At 39.7% G+C, this 18,686-nt stretch overlaps 1 protein-coding gene across 5 annotated transcripts in view; it reads left to right on the top strand.

Moving 5' to 3' along the window:
- Positions 1-18,686, top strand: part of elmo2 (engulfment and cell motility 2) — a 216,402-nt gene that overhangs the window by 141,763 nt on the left and 55,953 nt on the right. For all 5 annotated transcript variants that reach the window (XM_051672277.1, XM_051672279.1, XM_051672278.1 and 2 more), the window contains 3 exons: positions 7,284-7,392; positions 7,648-7,784; positions 8,616-8,779. In XM_051672277.1, coding sequence (XP_051528237.1) covers positions 7,284-7,392; positions 7,648-7,784; positions 8,616-8,779 — 410 coding nt within the window. The remainder of the gene's footprint in view (positions 1-7,283; positions 7,393-7,647; positions 7,785-8,615; positions 8,780-18,686) is intronic.

Genomic DNA, 18,686 nt, shown 5'->3' on the forward strand with positions numbered 1-18,686 from the left:
CAGCTCCTCCCATTCCATTGGCTCGTCGAGGCCACCGAGGAACAACAACTCGATGTGAGTCTCTGCTAGACACCACTTCGGGGCTGCTTCTAAGAGTGCCTGTGCATAGTATCCCCATTGGCCTACCCCGCTGAGGGCAGTTCAGAAACATGGACCTGGAACTTGGGCCCTGGGTAATAGAACTCCGCTGGGTTGGAGCTAGGCAAAGTTGTAGACCCATCATGGGAGTGTGAACAGTCTGCAGGTTTCAGTCTGGTCAGATCGTTCTGTCAGGTTTTTGCTAAAGATGAACCCAATCGCAGACTGAGGTGAATAAAAATACTTTATTTACAAAAACCAAAACTGGACACAGGGAAAAAACAGGAGCCATGACTACAGCCAACAGAGCGGAAAAAACAAAAGACCCATGGTAGGGCAAAAAACAACAAACATAAAAAACTAGACTAAATAACAAAACAAGGTGAAAAACTGAACAGGGAGTATGGGACCCGAATCTGGCAGAGGGAGCAGAAAAGAGTACTTCACCTAACCGACAAGGAACATGAAACAGGAGCATTGACAAGAATCTGACACAGACAAGAAAACACAATAGGAATATAATGGGAAGGAAACGAGTAGAGTAATGAGGAGAACAGGTGAGGACAATCAACTAATAATCAGACAGATAACCAGGCAAACAAGTTGGCAGTTAATCACAAAAGACACAGACACGAGTGCACATGGCCATGATAAAACACAAAGCCAAGTGCACTTACACAACACTATTGTCAGGATCTGGCCATAAAAACTATAAACAAGACCAACTGAAGTGGCAGGACCCTGACACTAGAATAGATACACAAGATGGGTACAAACACAGAAACAGGTGACAGGATCCCGACACAACAAAAACTAAACTAGAGAGTTGGGTTCCTGACAGCTGCATCTTTTGCAAATTCAGCTGGAGTGTTTATATGGCATATGAACATTGTACAATAGGTAGTAGCTAGGCTTTCCTGCAGTTTGAAAAATATTTTGTTGAATGTATGCCTAAGGATGACAACTAATCTTAACTAACGTTAACATATACAACTTTTGATTTAAAAAATGTAATTCATATATATTGGAATTAACATTAACCAAGATTAATAAATGCTGTAAAAATATTGTTCCTTCATGTTAACTAATGTTGTTAACAACTGTTAACAAATGGATCCTTATTGTTTTACCAACTAATATATTTTTTATAACAGATGAAATGAAGTCGTAAACCATTTTTATCATATCATTCAATAATTAAATATTTTTTTACACACATTGCTGTAGGCATAAATTATTATTTTTTTAATAGTGGTTGTCCCCTGCCACAAATGGATTACTTGCATCTCAAATAGCATATGTGGTTTAAAGAAATGGAGTGTGCCCCTTATTTTTCTTTAAAAGAAACTGAAAAGGTCTCTTTTCCTCTGATGGGGTTTGCAACATTAGCTTTAAAGTGCCCCATTCTTGATTCTTTTGACTCACAAGTCTGAATTGGGGGAAGGTAAATTTTTTAAGGTGTGAATCTTCCAATCCTCAATCAGGATAACATTCCTACAAGGAAAGTTTATCTGATGCAAATACTTTGGCTTACATTAACAATGAAATAGGGAACCATGTAAATTTATAAATGTTCAGTATTTGTTCAGTTATTTGTTTTTGTAATTATTGTTGGTCTCTGTGATCCATCAGTATTTTTCTGTATATTAAGGCAAAAATGTTTTTTCATATCTTTCATTAAAATGTAATTGGGCAAATCTCATAAAAACTGTAAAGAAATTTCCATGTCACATTTTGCCCAAAAGTCAAATGAAATAAATTATACTTTACATAAAAGTTATTTTTATTTAAATGAAGCCTAGTTTTAGGACCAATTACTATTTATGTGATAGGTTCACAGATCCCTTGGCCAAGCATAAGCCGATCATCGGCTTCGGCATGAGAATAGCACCGTTTTGGTGAAAAATGAGTAGCCTATATATGTCCGAGTGGAATTTGAGAGACTATCATATATTTATTAGCTGAATATTTTTTTTTACTGAAGTTTCTCCTTGTATTACTGACATTTATATCTGCTGAAAGAGAATTTTCGTTTATGTTTATTTTGGTTTTTCTTCCGTGAATGTAACAGTGTTATTCTTGAGGCATGAGGTGTCAAACAATTGTGAAATGTCAAGCACACATTTTGCAGCAAATATTAAATACAAATACAAACATTAAAAAAAATTAAAATAAGTCAATGTAGCCTACAAACAGGTGATAGCCCCGTAAGTTTTTCAGCAAGTTAAGATACACTCAAGGCTGACTTTGTGCACACATATTTTAATGTAGAAGACATCATTATTTTTATTTTATTTTTTATTTTATTTTTTCTCCCCAATATGGTATGCCCAATTCCAAATGCGCTCTAAGTCCTCGTGGTGGCGGAGGACGAATCTCAGTTGCCTTTGCGTCTGAGACTGTCAATCCACGCATCTTATCACGTGGCTTGTTGAGCGCGTTACTGCGGAGACATAGCGCATATGGGGGCTTCACTCTATACTCCGCGGCATCCACGCACAACTCACCACGCGCTCCACCGAGAGTGAGAACCACATTATAGTGACCACAAGGAGGTTACCCCATGTGACTCTACCTTCCCTAGCAACCGGGCCAATTTGGTTGCTTAGGAGACCTGGCTGGAGTCACTCAGCATGCCCTGGATTCGAACTTGCGACTCCAGGTGTGGTAGTCAGCGTCTTTACTTGCTGAGCTACCCAGGCCCCCTAGAAGACATCATTATTTAGTTAAATTACATGTGAAGAATTAGAGAAATCCAGTGGAATAAATAGCAAGAGCTAGCCTCTAATGTTTCCAGAAGAGAATATCAGAAAAAAAAGAGCATGTTTTAATTTATCATATGTGGAGGAATATTCTGAATAGATCTACACTTTATGGATCTTTACACTTTTTTTGGAATAAAGGATTAACCAAATAATTACCTTAATCAGTTATGTGAATGTAAATATGGTCAACTTTATGACACGGACAGACAAGCTCCGCTGTGAAATCATCACTTCAGGTCAGGAATTCAACATCGTGCTCAGTTTGGTTTATAAATAAATGGGAATCCTTACATGATTTGTTTGAAACATTAACATAGACATTTCAAGAAGTGGGAAATTTATATGATATAATATCTGGCAACGTGTCAGAACACTGCTATAGGCCCAGTTAATGCCTAAATGTGTTATTTCATGGGCAGTCCTCTTGCTTCCCAGCCATTGGTGAGCCGGGAACCAGTTGTGGCGTATCGCAGATCACTTCGATGCCTGTTTTTTTACTATTGCTGTATCAGAAGGCTGCCATGTCACAACACGAACAAAAGACCTTGTTGCGTATGCACGAGGCGTACATGCTGGTTAATCCCTATGGAGCGGATACTTCCACATTTTCGGGACAGCGCTCTGACTTTCCTTGTCATTGTATGCCAGAAATGAGAATGCAGTTCCAGTCTTGCAACTGTTGCATTGCCGTTGATGGTGTGACAGAAGACTGCCACGCCCCAGCGAAAATGACAGGCCCACCAACTCTAATTGACTAAGTCGCCAAGGGCAACTGCCCCGGGGGGTGAGCGGTGTGCTGGTGTTGTTAGTCACATAAGAACCCCTGTGGAAATGGCGGTTGTTTTCCAGCTGGGTACTGACACAGTCGAGCGACAATGTGCTTCAGTTCAAGAGGTGGTCGCCTTGCTTTAATGGTGTTTGGTCCTCCTCCGTGCAGTGAACGATGCACTGATTTTTATGCTCAGAAGTATGAAGTCTCCTCACTAAAGACGCGTGTGTGACACACATGGAGGCTACTACATCTGTTATTTTCTGGTTGACAAAAAAGACAGTGGCCGCCAGCCCATTTTAAACTTGAGACGCTTGAACCAGACACTCGCGAAGTCTCTGTTCAAGATGGTTATTTAGAGTCAGATTTGGTCTCATGTCTGTCCTCTGCACTGGTCTGTGTCAATCGACCTGAAAGATGTATACTTTTATGTGTCACAGGCCATCCTAGAGATTCGCCTTTGAGAGATCTGCATACCAGTTCAAAGTTCTGCCCTTTGGCTTGTCCCTAGCTCCTTGCACATTAACTTCTTGGCAATGAAACTCGATTTGGGGACTTTGTTGGGCTGAGGTGGACCTGTCTGCCTCCCTGGAAACCAGTCGCCTCTGGTACTCCGTGACTCAGGCTCTGCTGGGCTTGGATGCCCTAGCTCACAAAGGGCCAGTGACATGCAAGTATGCGTCCCTTCCCATTTGTTTGCTTAACCAAGTGTTGTGCAAAATTCATGAAGACAGGGAAACCGAGCTGTTGGTTGCCCTGTAGTGGCCCAACGGCCCTTGGTTTCCATAGCTGGTAGAGTTGTTGGATGTTCCATAGCTGGTAGAGTTGTTTGATGCCCTTTTTATTTTATTTTATTGTCATATGAAATATATGAATGATGTACAAGAGAGGGAGAGAGAAAAAGTTATAAAATCAACTCAGGTTGTCTTTTTAATGTAATTTTAGAACGGCATAGTATGCAGTATATATCCATGTGCCCTCACATGTACACATTGTAAATATTATACAACAATGTGCCCTCTCATGAATATCAGATGTATTTTTAGATTTCAGATTTATTTATTTTAATATGCTCTTATGTTTCTTTTTCACATAACTACGTCATAACGCAGGAAGCTTGGACAAGTTTATTTAGTCAGATCATAGAAAAGTTTGAAAACTTAATAATCAAAAAATATAAAACAGAAAACAGGCTGTTCTTGTGCGTGTGCATTCACAAAATTTACTGTGCTAGTGCTTTGTCTTTGTCTTCTGAAGCAAGCCATCAGCCGAGCAAAAGCAAAAATTCGGGCAGCATTCTCACATGAGGTTGTGTAAGAAGTTTGGTTCTCTTGGGCAATGGAGGAGTCAGGAGGCTAAGAAGCAGTGCAGGCAAGACTTTTATTTTTTCTGCCTTAGGTTCTGGGGTGACTTAATGCAGTCTATTCACGTAGATTCAAACACTCAATCAGATAACAAAAGAAACTTTTTTTAAACACTCAGCAAGTGTCAAGTTCGTGCTCTCAGGGCTCTCTCTCTCTGTTGAACTGGTGAGCTGGTGCAGCTTTTAAGCCTCCCTCCGCCATCATTATAACAAGAGACAGGTGTTAGAGATAATTACAACCCAGGTGACGAGCCTTACCGCTCTCTCTCTCCCGCAGACAGACACACGACCATGCCCCCACATATCCCCACCGCCCGACTCAGGCCAGGGCAGCATCTGGCCTGCCAACTCCCGCACCCCCCCCCCCCCATTTCTGGAGAGGAAGTCAGCCACAGCCATCTGTGCTCCTGATCTGTGGATTATCTCAAATTTGAACGGCTGAAGTGCCAGGTACCAATGGGTGATCGTTACACCGTCACGAATTGGTGTAAGCCGAACGGTGTGGAAAAAGCAGTTTTTTCTTGGGAGATTGGAGTTAAAGGGATCTGCAAATAACCCTTTGTTAAGTCCAGTGTCGAATAAAATTGAGCTGCACCCAACTGATTGAGCAATTCGTCAATCCGAGGCATTGGGTACGCATCAAATTTGGACACCGTGTTCACTTTGTGATAGTCTACATAGAACCGGACCGACCCATCACTCTTAGGCACCACAACCACCGGGCTGGCCCAGTTGCTGTGCGACTCTTCTATTACGCCCATATCAAGCATTTCTTCTAATTCTTCCATAACAACCTTTTTTTTGTGTGTTCAGGAAGGCGATAGGACAGGTGTTAGATATAATTATAACCCAGGTGATAAGCCTTACTGCTCTCTCTCTCCCGCAGACAGACACACGACTACGCCCCATCACCACAGGTTGGCATTAACATGAAATTATGATTTACAACTGTAGCAAGATAAGGAGAGACACGAGACAGGAAGGCAGGTGAACAACCCCCGGAGGGTGCTTTATTACTTCCAAGAGAAGGATGAGGGAGGTGAAGGGGGTTGTGATGATGAAAGGTGCTCATCTGGTAGGGGCAGGTTGGGTGAAGTTTATGGCATGAAGATCAGCGGGGTTGGGGAAAGGATGCAGGGTGGTCAGTCGCTTCCTACTAACAGAAAACACAGAAGAGAGCATTAGTGCAGGCTATGCGGCTCCAAGTTCCTTCTCTTCCTTCTGTTTCTCTTGCTGGAGTTTATATCCCTCTCCTCTTGATGAAGACATCTGCTTCAGGTGTGAGCGATCAGCCCAAGAGGCTCAGCTGATTGCCGTTGCCAGGGGTGACGCTGATTTTCACATAGGCACCACACTACTGATGATTAACTTATTTATATACTTAGCATCAAAACCTCTTCGGAGCGCTCATGTTTGTAACCAGACTGTAACAAATTGAAAGCCCCTCAACCGCCCGAAAATAAAAACTCATCAGATCTGCACAAATTCAAGAGTACATTTTTTTTTTTTTATTCAAAATGGCGAATTAAGTCAAAAGGTAAGCAGTTCCCACCTTTTGCTTTGTAACATTGTTCTAACCATTCTAACAGCTAATGTTAGCAATTCTCTCCATCTTGTCGGCAATGCAGTTCTTTATAACTGGAGAAAACTCCAGTTATAAACAAATAAATTATTCCACCACCTACTATTACATTTTGGTGGCCTTAAATTATTTATTTATTATACCACAAATATCTGTAATAATAATGTATATAAATACCTTGGGTTTTCTCTCTCTATGTTTTAAATCCGCTTCTGAAGTATCCATCTCTCTGCATAGCCTAGTCACGTGACACAACAAACTTCACAAGGAGTCAGTGATTTATTTAACCTCTAGAGGGTGCTATTATACTGTAGAACCAAGGAGTTCCAACTGTAGAACCCTCCAGCACCAGCCATGGAGTAATTTAACACAAAAAACGTACGAATACTATCGGCATGGATTTTTCCCGATAGTTGATATTTAAAAAAAATGCAACTATCGGCACAGATTAATCAGTAATATCTATATATCGGTCGACCTCTAGTATGCACGGTTAGTGAATGAGGCGCAATGTGTTTTTCAAACTGTTAAATTACCTTAATCTGACTTTGTCTATGCCAAGTCTGCAGACTGCTTTTGCTGGGTGGTGCTGACTTCAGGAAAGGAATGTTAATGAATATTTTATTATGTATTTATAATTTGTTGAATTATTCAATCTCGTATTACTGCAAAATGTAAAATGTCAGGCTATCATGGGCCTGTAAATATTGTGCTTGTGTTTTTCAGATTGTTCTAGAAAACAGCAGTCGTGAGGACAAGCAAGAGTGTCCATTTGGTCGCTGTGCTATTGAACTTACACGCATGCTGTGTGATATTCTGCAGGTTGGAGAACTGCGTACGTATTTTACAGGAAGTGGAGAACTCACTTCACCTGCTGCCTATGAAATTTATATTTGTTAAAACTGCACATTTTCACTTTTAACAATGAAGAGTAAACATGTAATAGAATATATGATATCAGGTTTGATGTTTGTTATCGAATCACACCAATTCAGATCTATTATTATTATCTTAAGGAGCTGTTACTACTTTATCTGACCCTAATTTTTAAATCATATTAAAACAAATAATATCTGTCTTGTCTTTGCAGCGAATGAAGGGTGTAATGACTTTCACCCAATGTTTTTTACACACGAGCACGCTTGGGAAGAGTTCTTCTGCATCTGCATACAACTGCTCAATAAAACCTGGAAAGAAATGAGAGCTACGGCAGAGGACTTTAACAAGGTGTGTGTGCGTGTATGTGTTTGTGTGTGTGTTGGCTAGACCAAGTTTTCCCTAACTAGAGGAGATTTTAGGGCAACTGATTATGATTTAAAAATCTTTCCTAGTTTAGTGAAAAAAATTAATTTAATTGATTGTAAAGGGACGAATAAGCGGTTGTTCACACAGGACATGTACTGCACACAGAAGTCAGACCAGTGTTGTTGGTGGTTAAATGGTTATCTATTCAGAGCATCTGTTCGTGCTAACCCATGAGTGCCACGTTTTTAAGACACTTTTTAAAGTTTAAAGTGATTCAACATTCAAAACCACATAAAAAGCCAAATCTAAATACCAGACAGATTGCAACTCTTGTCAAAAAGGGCATTGTTTTTTCTGTGGAATTTCTCTGCATTAGGTGTAGTGTTGTAATCAAAGTAAAGGATTGAAAGTGCGCAATTGTTTTTTTTTATTTTTTTATGGCAATCTCTAAAATTACTCTTGATATAACACTCTATGCTAAAGAAATACACAGGGTTCCCAATAAAGATGAAATGGTAGGAAATTTGACACACAATAATAATAATAATGATACAAATCAAACTAAACACAGATGCAAGTTTATTTATATCTGTATCCTTTGATTTCAAAAGCATTTCTATTTCATATGTACATTATTTTGCTTGATTCTATTAAATACAGTGTGTGAATGTGTGCATAAAATTAATGAAGTGATGTTTTGGGGGAATTGTTAAAAGGGGTCTCCTGAGAAAAAGGTTGAGCTAGAGGACAGATTACCTATATGAAAGTTTTTCTGTATGTGTATGTAAGAGTTAATATTGTTCTGTCGTGTAGGTGATGACGGTGGTGCGCGAGCAGATCACTAGAGCTCTAGCCATGAAACCCTCATCTCTGGAGCAGCTGCGAGTGAAACTGCGCAATCTGAGTTACTCAGAGGTACTGCGTCTGCGTCAGTCTGAGCGAATGAGCCAAGACGACTTCCAGTCTCCACCTATAATGTGAGTGAAGAGCATTTCAAACAGGCCTGTTCAGTTCTGTGCCTTTGTTCTCATATATTCTGGTGAGAATTGGCTTGACCTGCAGCTATAACCATTGATCTTTCTCTAGGCCATTACTGTTATTTATACCATGGTCTATCTAAATACTCTATTCTGACTGGCTGGAATGTGTGTGTTAAAACCATTTAATGCACCGGTATTTCCAGTCAGGTTTAATCACGTTCTAAATGACTCTACCTCCTCTGCTGTCCTCCTCAGTAAGACTTTGTGAGAGTTTAATGTCTCTGTTCAAATTACCTCCAGACATGAATATAAGAATATATATGTATCCCACCACGCTGGATATGGAAAATGTAAATACATTTATTAAAACTAATGTGCTTCGCATTATTCGTACAGCTTTTTATGTCTTTAAATTAATTCAAATATATGTAATCTTATCACACTACTTTATCTCTGTGTCTGTTTTAGAACAGGCAGAACTCTAGATCTAATGACCTGAAAAGTTATTTTATTCAATGACAGCTTTAACTTTTCAATGCTGGCAAGTGACCATGGTATAAGCTGACTAATCCACTGATTGGGGTGGAATGAACTATTTAAAAACTCTCCGCTTCATATCAGGTGGCTCTTTGCCTCCACGTCATGAGATAAAATCGTTAAATGTACACCTTGCTGTGGATTAGAACTCACATGAATATGCAATACATGGCCAAAAGCAGAGGCACAAAAACGTAATATATATATGCATGTGTAGTGAGGGGAATGAGGCACAGAACTGGCTGGATTACCCCGGAGGACTGTTTATTACAACAAAAGAAGGGAGGTGAGAAGGGGGTAATGAGGCAGGTGTGAGGAGGCTTCAGCCTGTGCTGTGTCAGTGCTCGTGACAGACAAAGGGGTTCCATTAGTGTGGGTGCAGGGAGTGGGGGTTCCCGTAGTTTGGCTCTGCTTGGGCCTGAAGGCTTCAGGTTTGCACAGAGCTGGCGGGAGGTACACCAGACAGGTTTCAATCACTTCCTATAAAAGAGAGCAGACAGAGCATTAGTGTTCAGATACATTCTAGGAGATCTTCTCCCCGACTGTCTCTCCCGCCAGCATTTAAATCCCTCTCTCCTTGATGAGTGGATTGGGAGCAGGTGTGTGAGATCAGCGCTGTTAATTATTGTTTCCAGTGGTGATGGTGATTGAGACATAGGCCTCTCGTCTCATCATGTAACAGGTATTGGCTATTTCAGCTGCACAAACTACTATTAGGTGTATAAAATTAAGCATACAACCATGCAATCACCTTATGCTGCATTCCATTCAACTCGGAAAGTTGGATTTTCCAACTTTCTACTAGGAAAAGTGCATTTAAACGCCACTTAAATTTGGATTTCCAACTTGGAAACTCATGCAGAAATCTTCAACTAGTGACGTGGCTGTGACAGCCGTGCTGATTTAGGGCCATACAGCATGATTGCGAGTGTGATGTTGCTTTTATACAACAGTTCAAAGAAATGTAAAAAAAAAAAATAGGAAAACTAAAGACTGTCACAAAAAACACTGCATTTTGCATGGAACTACTTTCCTACCCCACGGATCAGGATCTGCTGTTGCTAGTTCAAAAGATGAGCACAAGCCTCCGTTACTAATTCAAAAATGTCACTTCAGAACTAGTAACGATGGCTTGAGTTGTTTCTAACAAGTTATTGGAGAATCAAGGATGTGTGTATGTGTGTTTAAGAGAGAGAGAGAGAGAGAGATTGAGCCTGTGTGATTACCTGCGTCTGTCGTGACTCCCAAGCAGTAGTGTAGTGTTAGTCAGCTTGCTGAAGATAATGGGAATACTGGTCAAATACACCTCTATGTCAAAATAGTCTTCCTAGAGGGGGTCCCCCCTGAGTATTTTGTGGTAGCCGGTGCGCAACAGTTATTTACTATAGAAACCGTTCTCTCCTCCACCATGTTGATTACATCTCCTCACAATGCGGAAACTCTGGTATCAGGTAAGTGCCTTGAGCATGTTTTTAATTACTCTGTCTGTTGTGTCTCTCAGCTGTGATACACCTTAATGCTGAAGCTGTTATTTTAACTGTATTTCCCAGCTGTAATGTTGCAATAGTAATCCGAGCGATCAAGGAGTGAGAGACAATGCAGATGACTTCAAAGAAACTGCACGCTGACTGACGTGCATTGCTGACTCAATGCACATCAAACTTTACTGGCGCATAACACATAAATATTGTCTTTTGTTGCCACATGCTGGCTAAAATCTTTGTCACAGGGAAAAATAAAAAAAACACATCTAGCACTTTTAAACATCTGCGCTGCTCTTACACTTTAGTTTAGAATGACATGAACACAAGTGGAGTGATACAAGCAGTGAGTGTTGATGGCGTGAGACATTAGTACTCATGGTACTCTCTCATCCAATCAGATTCAAGGACCGGAACTAACTATTGTATACAATGCTATAATATATGAGTTTTAATGAGCTAGCTAGGGTAATCTTCCTCCCTGATGAAAAAGGCATGTGGAAAAACAATGTACTATACTAGTTAAACCATCATCTTAAATTCATGAAGATACACCAAACATACACTATTTTTTTATTAATTTTTATTAACTTCACCATAGCGATCTTTGCCAGTAACAAATTAGTTACCTTGGCAAATTGACAATCGTGACTCGCCACACACTAAAGCCATTCCACAAGCACGGTTGAGCTAGGATAGCTAACCGTGTCAAGAAATTCAGGCCGAGAACAGTTTGTAATCATGCAGTGCCGAACCATGCTCAAGTGGAAATGCTACTGGAACCATTCCTCACCGTGCTCAGAACTGTTAGGCCTGATGGTGGAAACGTAGCTATTGATTGTGACAGACTGGCCACAGATATTCCCCCCTGTTCTGCTTTTTTGTTGAGATTGAAATCACTGTTGATCTGCTCACATTAGGCTGAACTCTCTGAACAGCCTCTGTCATGGAGAGATCATGATTCATAACATGGTCAATTACAGTTTTTCTTAATTGATTTTTTACATTTGTCCAAGCTATAGTCAATGCACTCAAACAAATTCACACAGCCAACTATACACATCCTTATTTTGCAGAACAATTACATTTTACTGCATATTAAAGCACTGTATTACTTTCTGATAATGCATTTATTAAAACTAAATACATCAAAACTATAAACATGTTCTCTAATTCATGACATACTCAGCTATAGACACAACTATACTATTGAAATAACACATTTATCATAAATATCCACAATTAAGGCCTTTTTGTTTTCTTGAAATTTCTCCAAATTTACATAAACATCAAGCCTCATCTTTCTGTCCGGCCAAAATATGTCATCGACTTCCATAGCTTGAGACAAATATATTGTGTATAGGTTTGCTCAAGCTATGGATCTAATGAAAAAACAATGTGAAAGTTGAATTCTTGCATCTCTGCAAGCCTCTTCCATTGCTTGGAGAAGAGTTTTGTCACAGACGTTGTGGCGGAAAAACTCCACAAATGGATTCAGAAAAAAAAAAAAAATATCATGGAAGAAACACCATCACCATATGTGGATGATTTACACAACACTCATTCACTAGCACAGTATGGTGGAAATGGACATTGTCCCAAACCACAAAAAAATCTTTGCTCAAGTTCTTGCTCTTCCTCTGAAAAGATGTTTACTGTAAAAATAGCAGTCTTGCTACTGTAAATACAGTATTGTATGGCCCCAAGACAGGGCAACAAAGCACAGATGGTGATGTTGGGTCCTTGTTGACCCTTGTTGTTGACTATGGCATGTAGACATGCCATTCCTCCCTCTTATTAGGGGCCAAGCACCGAAGGTGCTGTGGCACCTATTGTTTTTGTTAGTTTTCTTGTTCTTCTTCTTATTCTGCTTCCCCAGTGGGAGTCTATGGCAGCCCAAAGAACTGTACATAGGAAAATGATGAAATTTGGCACACTGATGGGGTGGTCATGAATAGTCCCCATACAGTACCAAATTTGGGGTCTATAGGACATACTCTATAGTGCAACTACTATGTCAAAAATGCACGTTTCTTTTGTGAATATCTTTTGAACAGAGACACAATTCTTGTTTTGTCTGATTGCTCTTTTCCTGATGATTCCAATGGACCCCTTACATTTAAACTCCGCCCATTATTGTGGCCGCCATCTTGGATTATGTCATTAATTGTTTTTTCACTACTGCTCCTTCAAACGTTGCCTGATTTGCACACAAAATGGCTCAAAATAATCACCAGACTGAGCCACACAGAATGAATTATTCAGAGTTTTGATATTTGACTTTTTTTTATTATTATTATTATGCAAAAACATAATTAACGAGGTGGCTGTGAAAAAGGCTTTAAGGCTGAATCTCGCAAACACTATGTCCTATGAAAACGAAACTTGGTATACCTCATTAAGACCACGGTCTGAGGGCACATTCAGAGTTTCACCGCCACACAGAAGTCACTGCCAAACCAAGCAATTCCTATTGGTCAATGTGGTGAATTTGTCAAGAGTTCACCAAACTTAAACTCAACGCAAAATCCGCAAGGGGACATTCTTAGTCACCGGAAGTCCATCGCACGAAATTCATGATTGTGTGGATTCCCATTGAGATGACTGTATTTCGTCCCACAGATTTCGCCGTGCGAAGGTAAATGTGACCGCGCCTTTAAGCACATGGTCATGGATGCATTCAGGGTCAATGTAATGATCTCTCTGCACCACATGCTGGTCGTGTGGCCGTGCTCAAAATCTGCAAACCACAATTTTATGCACTGCAAGCAAAAACAAGAGCAGCAGAAATTGAAAGGTGATCAATTAAAACTCAAGATATTATTCTGTTTACCCGCAAGTCTGTAAGTATGTACATACAGAACACAACTAGGCCTACATTGTAAAATCTTTTTTTTTTCCAAGTCGTGAAAAGGTTTTGATAGCATGATTATCTGACCTATTTAATACGACAGATGTCAGATTTTTTTAAAGTTGCAGAAATATTTTTATCATGTCAGCACATCTCCTTGTGACGATTCAGGAACCTCACCACGTCCAACTATTTCAACAACCTAATCTTCCAAAGCAAAGAGTTTACCAACAACATCCCTGCATCCCTACATTGCCAACAGGCTTTTTTCCCGAAGTCGTGATAACGTTTTATCCGACGTACTTAATTCGACAGATGTCAGGTGTTTTTTTTTATATGTAAGAAATATGTATTTTCACAACATTGCAGATATGTTGTTATGAAGTTCTTATCACGTCAGCCTGTCTCCTTGCAACATTTAGACACCTGCTTACCTTGTCTTACCTGGTACTACATGTGCTGTCTTCTCAAAAGTATGTTTTTTACCACATTCCAAAGCAAAGGAAGACACCAACAACAAAAACAGTACTAGTGAAAGAAAGAGATCAAAAATGTGACTTAAGTGGTATCTTTTTGTATTTCTTCATAACAATTTGCAGAATTCATTTTCAGCATATGTAATAATGTTAAACACAAAACACATTTACTGAAGTTAATTATTGTATTTATTCACAAAATATAAAAAGGAAACATTGCCTTCACACTGGTGCACTCATAAATATATAGGGGAGACCTGGGCTAGTTGTCACACAGGGAAGTTGTCACAAGTGCTTTATATCAGTATATATAAGTTTTGATATCAAAAGTCCAATTGCACAAATATGTGTTTTATCTAGCAGAGGTTTTGTAAACTTAAATTAAAATATTTTTTTCATGAAATCTACCATTCAAAGTAACTTTTCACTATTATCATAATTGTGTAATAGTTCTTGGGTAAACAAGCGAACATAAATAAACTAAAATGAAAAATGATGGGGTGCAAATATATAATAATAATAAAGACAGAAAGGTTTAACCTGTTGATGTGCATGCCCCCCCCCCAAAAGAACTGATGTCACTTTGCTTAAATTAGTTCAAATTGACTATATAGTCTAGTCAAAAAAGAGTTAATAATGTTTTGAGCAGCACACTATATAGTAAATGTGAACTCATTTAAGCAAAGTAAAGTCAAAACCATGGGTGGGGTCAATGAGCATCAACAGGTTAATTGTGCTCTCAGGACAAATTTATATTTCATGAAAATCGGGCCAGGGCATGTTGTCACATTTTTATCAGAGCAGGTTTTCATGTTTTAAATGGAATAAATGTATACTGTTTGTTGATTACAATATTTGTTGCTGAATTTCTTTTAAATATTTTTATACCTTTTCCATCATTGTTCCTTCATGAATCGTTTTGTGCCTCAATTGATTAAATGTTTTAATTTTCCAGAAAAACATATATAGGCTGTTTAATGTGCAGGCAGGCAGGACAGTCAACAAATGGGTCTAAAATTATTCTTTTAACAGTATATTACAGCCGACATCTCACTAGCCGGTTCAGAACAATTTGATTTTGGCTGAGGGTGTCACACACCTACCGAATGTTGTGCTTGAGATCTCGTTCTCTTCAGTGAGAGCTCTGTCACACACACACCGGTTCAGAATGGCAGTGGAATGACATACCGGCTTCTGACTTTCTCTCAGCTTCCCTCTCACCTGGAGATCGGCAAAATATAACAGGAGTAACGCGTGAACATAAACCATGGTAACAGGCTGAATTTGAAAACGATTTATAAAGTTACTTTGCTCTGTGTATTTGTGTGGTTGTGTATTTATTCCCTCAGGATTTGCTGTAGACTTGCATCCCCATATGCAGCTTCAGTGAGAAAATGAGTTGCGTTCAATAAACACACTGTTCCGTCTGTGATTGCTTTGATTTCTACATTTTATTGTCAGTTATCTTAATTTAGTGTATGAATATCACGGTGTTGCATCACGTCTGGTGTGGACAGACAGATAGCTTGTCGCTGGAATCTTATCGCATTGCATCTGGTTAGGATGAGGTGTAACACAATGCATTGGAATTATTTACTGCCCTGTATTTGTCATGCATTTTTCATGGTTATCTACAATATCCTGGAATAAACGGATCTGAATATTTCCAGAATATGTAGACCTTGATATAAAAGTTGGCCTTTTTATGATTACTGTTTTAAAATGATTTTTAATACTAAACATTACTTAGGCCTGTTGTGTTTTCATTCTAAAATAAAAACTTTGTTATTTAAAAAAAGTTTAAAATTATTTATACTTATACAGACAATAAACATTTGTAAACGAAACATTTGGGGATATTTTCACACAGTTAATATGGAATACTTTGAATGATTGTTTGAAAGCGTTAACCACTAGACTTTTAAGCATTTTAAACCCCACAAAATTGGGTTACATTATAGAAATAGATAGGTACATATCCTGAAGAAAATGTGAGTGGTGCATGCCGTGGCAAAATTTCTCAACACAATGTCCCACCAACTGCTCCGAATTGAAAGAGGCAACCCCCATGACAGTAGGATGTTCTGGTGCAGAGATATTGGTGTTGTTCTATGGTTGCTAGGGTGTTCCATCTGGTTGCTAGGCAGTTACCAGGGTGATACTTAAAATGCTCCTTGCTAGACTGAGTGAAACAAGCCAAACAGGAAGTCTCTATGATATTCTGGTGCAGAGATATGTGATTTGTTACTTGTTTGCTAGGTTAACCCCATCTGGTTGCAAGGCAGTTAACAGGGTGATACTGAACAAGGCTCCTTTCCATCCTGAGTGAAATAAGTCATCCCGGAAGTCTGTACAATTTTCTGGTGCAGAGATATGTGATTTGTTACTTGGTTGCTAGGGAAACCCCATATGGTTGCTATGCAGTTACCAGAGTGATACTATTCAAGGCTCCTTTCCATCCTGAGTGAAATAAGTCAACCCAGATGTCTCTACGATGTTCTGGTGCAGAGATATGTGATTTGTTACTTGGTTGCTAGGGTAACCCCATCTGGTTGCTAAGCAGTTGCCAGGGTGATACTATTCAAGGCTCTTTTCCATCCTGAGTGAAATAAGTCAACCCGGAAGTCTCTACGATATTCTGGTGCAGAGATATGTGATTTGTTACTTGGTTGCTAGGGTAACCCCATCTGGTTGCTAGGCAGTTACCAAGGGGATACTTAATATGGCTCCTTGCCATCCTGAGCTAAATAAGTCAACCCGGAAGTCTCTACGATATTCTGGTGCAGAGATTTGTGATTTGTTACTTGGTTACCAGGGTAACCCCATCTGGTTGCTAGGCAGTTACCAAGGTGATATTTAACATGGCTCCTTGCCATCCTGAGTGAAATAAGTCAACCCGGAAATCTCTACGATGTTCTGATGCAGAGATATTTGATTTGTTACTTGGTTGCTAGAGTAACCCCATCTGTTGCTAAGCAGTTACCAGGTTATACTCTTCAAGGCTCCTTGCCATCCTGAATTAAATAAGTCAACCCAGAAGTATTTACGATGTTCTGGTGCAGAGATATGTGATGTTTTACTTGGTTGCTAGGGTAACCCCATCTGGTTGCTAAGCAGTTACCAGGGTGATTCTTAAAAAGGCTCCTTTCCATCCTGAGTGAAATAAGTCAAACCGGAAGTCTCTACGATATTCTGGTGCAGAGATATGTTATTTGTTACTTGGTTGCAAGGGTAACCCCATCTGGTTGCTAGGCAGTTACCAAGGGGATACTTAATATGGCTCCTTGCCATCCTGAGCTAAATAAGTCAACCCGGAAGTCTCTACGATATTCTGGTGCAGAGATTTGTGATTTGTTACTTGGTTACCAGGGTAACCCCATCTGGTTGCTAGGCAGTTACCAAGGTGATATTTAACATGGCTCCTTGCCATCCTGAGTGAAATAAGTCAACCCGGAAATCTCTACGATGTTCTGGTGCAGAGATATTTGATTTGTTACTTGGTTGCTAGAGTAACCCCATCTGTTGCTAAGCAGTTACCAGGTTATACTCTTCAAGGCTCCTTGCCATCCTGAATTAAATAAGTCAACCCAGAAGTATTTACGATGTTCTGGTGCAGAGATATGTGATGTTTTACTTGGTTGCTAGGGTAACCCCATCTGGTTGCTAAGCAGTTACCAGGGTGATTCTTAAAAAGGCTCCTTTCCATCCTGAATTAAATAAGTCAACCCAGAAGTCTCTACGATATTCTGGTGCAGAGATATGTTATTTGTTACTTGGTTGCAAGGGTAACCCCATCTGGTTGCTAGGCAGTTACCAAGGGGATACTTAATATGGCTCCTTGCCATCCTGAGTTAAATAGTGATATGTGATTTGTTACTTGGTTGCTAGGGTAAGCCCATGTGGTTGCTAGGCAATTGCCAGTGTGATACCAAGAAGGCTGCTTGCTGTTCTGAGTCATACAAGCCAACAATGAAGTCTCTACGATATTCTGGTCCTGAGATACCCATATAAGCAATTTTAAATGGAAGTCAAAGGGGTTTGGTTGCTAGGGTGCTCACCCAATTCAAACAAGCCAACTCTTATGTCTGTAGGACATTCTGATCTGAAGATATCACACTCAGCCTTTTTGAGTGGAAGTCAAAGGGGTTTGGTTGCTAGGGTGCTCTAAATGGTTGCTAGGGCGTGGCTAAGTATTTTCCACTATGATACTTGAAGACTGATTGCTCACCCAATTCAAACAAGCCAACTCTCATGTCTGTAGGACATTCTGATCTGAAGATATCCATCTAAGCCATTTTGAATGGCAGTCAATGGGTTTTGGTTGCTAGGGTGCACTAAATGGTTGCTAGGTTGTATGCAGTTGCTAGGGTGTTAAAGTGATGGAGTGAAAGAAAGAATAAAAAGAGTGGAGTGATGGAAAGATAGAAAAGAGAGTGATAGATAGAAAGTATGAGTGGTAGAGTGATAGTAAGTAGATTGAATCCTCTAACGGAGCTATTACAGGGAAAAGTTTTCACACCTTGAATGGGAGTCAATTTAAAATCAGTCCTGTTCGGAAG

Source organism: Myxocyprinus asiaticus, chromosome 35 (assembly GCF_019703515.2).
Source record: "Myxocyprinus asiaticus isolate MX2 ecotype Aquarium Trade chromosome 35, UBuf_Myxa_2, whole genome shotgun sequence".
In the NCBI taxonomy this organism is placed as follows: Eukaryota; Metazoa; Chordata; class Actinopteri; order Cypriniformes; family Catostomidae; genus Myxocyprinus; species Myxocyprinus asiaticus.